The sequence below is a fragment of the Glycine max genome, chromosome 6, assembly GCF_000004515.6.
Source record: "Glycine max cultivar Williams 82 chromosome 6, Glycine_max_v4.0, whole genome shotgun sequence".
In the NCBI taxonomy this organism is placed as follows: Eukaryota; Viridiplantae; Streptophyta; class Magnoliopsida; order Fabales; family Fabaceae; genus Glycine; species Glycine max.
Window position 1 is genome coordinate 8,547,803 of NC_038242.2, and position 2,722 is coordinate 8,550,524.

The 2,722-nt window shown below is 30.5% G+C and overlaps 1 protein-coding gene across 1 annotated transcript; it reads right to left on the reverse strand.

Annotated features, from left to right (window-relative positions):
- Positions 1–316: 316 nt before the first annotated feature.
- LOC100805807 (uncharacterized) lies at positions 317–1,051 on the reverse strand. Its single transcript, NM_001255656.2, is given in 2 exon segments — positions 317–681; positions 837–1,051. Coding segments are annotated over 2 exon segments (450 nt in total). The 5' UTR covers positions 991–1,051; the 3' UTR covers positions 317–385.
- Positions 1,052–2,722: the final 1,671 nt, after the last annotated feature.

The following is a 2,722-nucleotide window of genomic DNA, read 5'->3' on the forward strand; positions in this document are numbered from 1 at the left end:
GAGATCGACTTCTCCGAAAGGATTAGAGGAAGGCGAATGCCCTGCCAAACACGCAACAGAACAAAACCACACACATATGCTAACAAAATGTCACTAACATGATTTTAATTAAAATGTAACAATGACGATAGCGTGAGTTGCAGTCCTTTGAGATCCCCCAAGTGTTCATCTCTAATGCTTCCCACCAAACAATCATTAAGCCTAAGATAATGAAAGTATGCTACAAAACAATCAATCATTAATTATACTCAAAATCCAAGCAAAATTATCGACTATCATATAATTTACACAAAAGTACAAAACCATACCCTTTTGTTTTTAATATTTATTTCTTATACAATATTTAATGTGAAATTGACTACACAAATATTAATCAATTAATATTTTACATGATAGAGCAGGCATTTGGGTTTTCATCACTGAATATTTGTATGTAGCGATCATCCACGGTGGTTTCTGATATGTTGGCAGTGTCAGCCACCTTCCTCACCATATTAGGAGGTGCCTTCTTATCGTAGGCTTGAGAAATATATGGGTTAGCCACCATACTGTACGGAACATATGGCCATAGCTCAACCTTCTTCTTAGTAGACTGAGCAGCCTTAAGCACTTTCTTTGGCTCAACATATCCTGTCACTGTTGCTTTCTGCTGCTTCAAGTCCACTTCCACCGACTTAGCTCCTATTGATCAGTTTTTAGATTTTCCATTAACAAAATTAACAAGTTGATGATGAAGTGAAGGAGATAAGTAGATAACAGCATCTTGCAAATAATCATATATTGGAGTTAATAAAAGTTTTTTTTTATCGATAAATGTTACTTGTTAATAAAAGTACCTTTAACACCAAAAAGAACATGCTTGACCTTGCGTGCACAGCCTTCACAGTCCATTCTGATTTTCAGTGCTACAGTTTGGACTTGCTTCTTCTTCTTCTTCTTTTTGGTGCTAAGTAAGTCAGATAAGTATTCCATAGTGCCTTGTACTCCCATCTCTGATTCTCCTCGTGTCAGCTCAAGATGATGGATACTGATATGTGATAAATTATTATCCAACCTTTGTGAGTGTGAGTGTGTATATATAGGTAATATATCAGCCAATCTAGCTAGGTCAAGTAAGAAGAAAATCTATGGCTTAAGTTGAAGCTTATTATTAAGAAAGACTGTTTTAATATGGATCTTAAAATATATATAGAAAATGACTAGTCGTTTTTTCTTTTTGTTTTCAAACGGTAGGGTGTATGCGGTGAGAAACAAATATGGCCAAGTGAACAATATCATAACGAAGAGAAAGGATACAAAGTAATTAATTAAGTGACAAGTGATATGAGGAGGCCAGGGTGCCTTAACTCCTTGCCTGTTCTGCCGTTATGTCAACGTATTTGCATGTACTGATAATCGTCCAACAGGTGGACAAATAAACAATCAATCATAGAGAAGTTGGGCTGTCCTAGTTTACTAGAATATTCTTATTTTTTGTATTCAAATTCATATACGACCACTTTAATAAAGAAAAACATGAAATTAACAGACAACGGATATAGTACTATATTCAAGTTTCATTGAGCAGCTAGAGAAGAATTAGATCTGAATTTAATTAACGTTCATCCACAAGGGCTACGTGTAATAGCTAGATAGAGATTTTACTTAAGTTGGGATTTCAGTTTGTTTAATTAAGTATAGCCCTTCTTTATAATTCTATAGTTTGTTTTTATTTTTTTGTTTTAAGGTGTGGGATGTTTTTAAATAAGTCTAACCCGACTTGCTAATTAGTTTATTTACAAGTCCATTTCATATTAAGGTTTTAAATAGGTTACTGGAATTATCCTTAAATAAACCAATAGGTATATGAGCTTACAGACAATTTTTTTTTAAAGATAAAAAATAATAATACATGAGAACGATATACAGTAAGGAACTATACATAGCAAAATGACATTCACAAAAAATCCCAGTCACAATTAGTAACCCACTGTATCCAACAAAACGATTAAAAGACTAATATACTATGATACTAGAAACGATTAAAATAACAAAAAGTATAGTACATTTTATGTCTATTAAGACTACCGTAAATAAGAAACATTTGTAAAATAATAAATTAATACTATATATTAGATATTACTGTTATTAAAAGTAGTAGAATTTTCTAAAAACTCACAGTTATCCTACTTAGCTATAAAGCTTTTTAGAAAACATAAATCTGGCTTTTTTACTAAATTGGCTAGACTAAGATAAACTTTAAAGGAATTACTAGGCTATAGACTGTCAACAGATGGTCTAATTTATTTTTATCCTTAATTGCAAGTAAAAAATTATGAATGAGTGTGGACCAGAAGTATTTTTTTTACAGCCTGTGACCAGTATTGACTCCTGTATCTCCATATATATGTATAAAAGTAAGATTTAAAATATATTTAAATGTTTAAATTGAGAAAGATGATATATTTTAATTACTATTTATTTATTTTCCTAGTTTTATAGTTAATTTTAATATCGAATAATATGTTTTTAGTAGTTCATAAATGAAAACACATTGTTAAGAGATTAGAGTTCTTTATCTTGAATGTAAATTATAAGTCCAAATATAAATATATAAATACAAATTAGACATATAAACACAAACCACAATTAATACAAATGCACATATAGGTTCACATATGATTTTTTTTTCTTAAACATGGGTATATATATTTGAATACACATTTGAATAAATATATTTTTT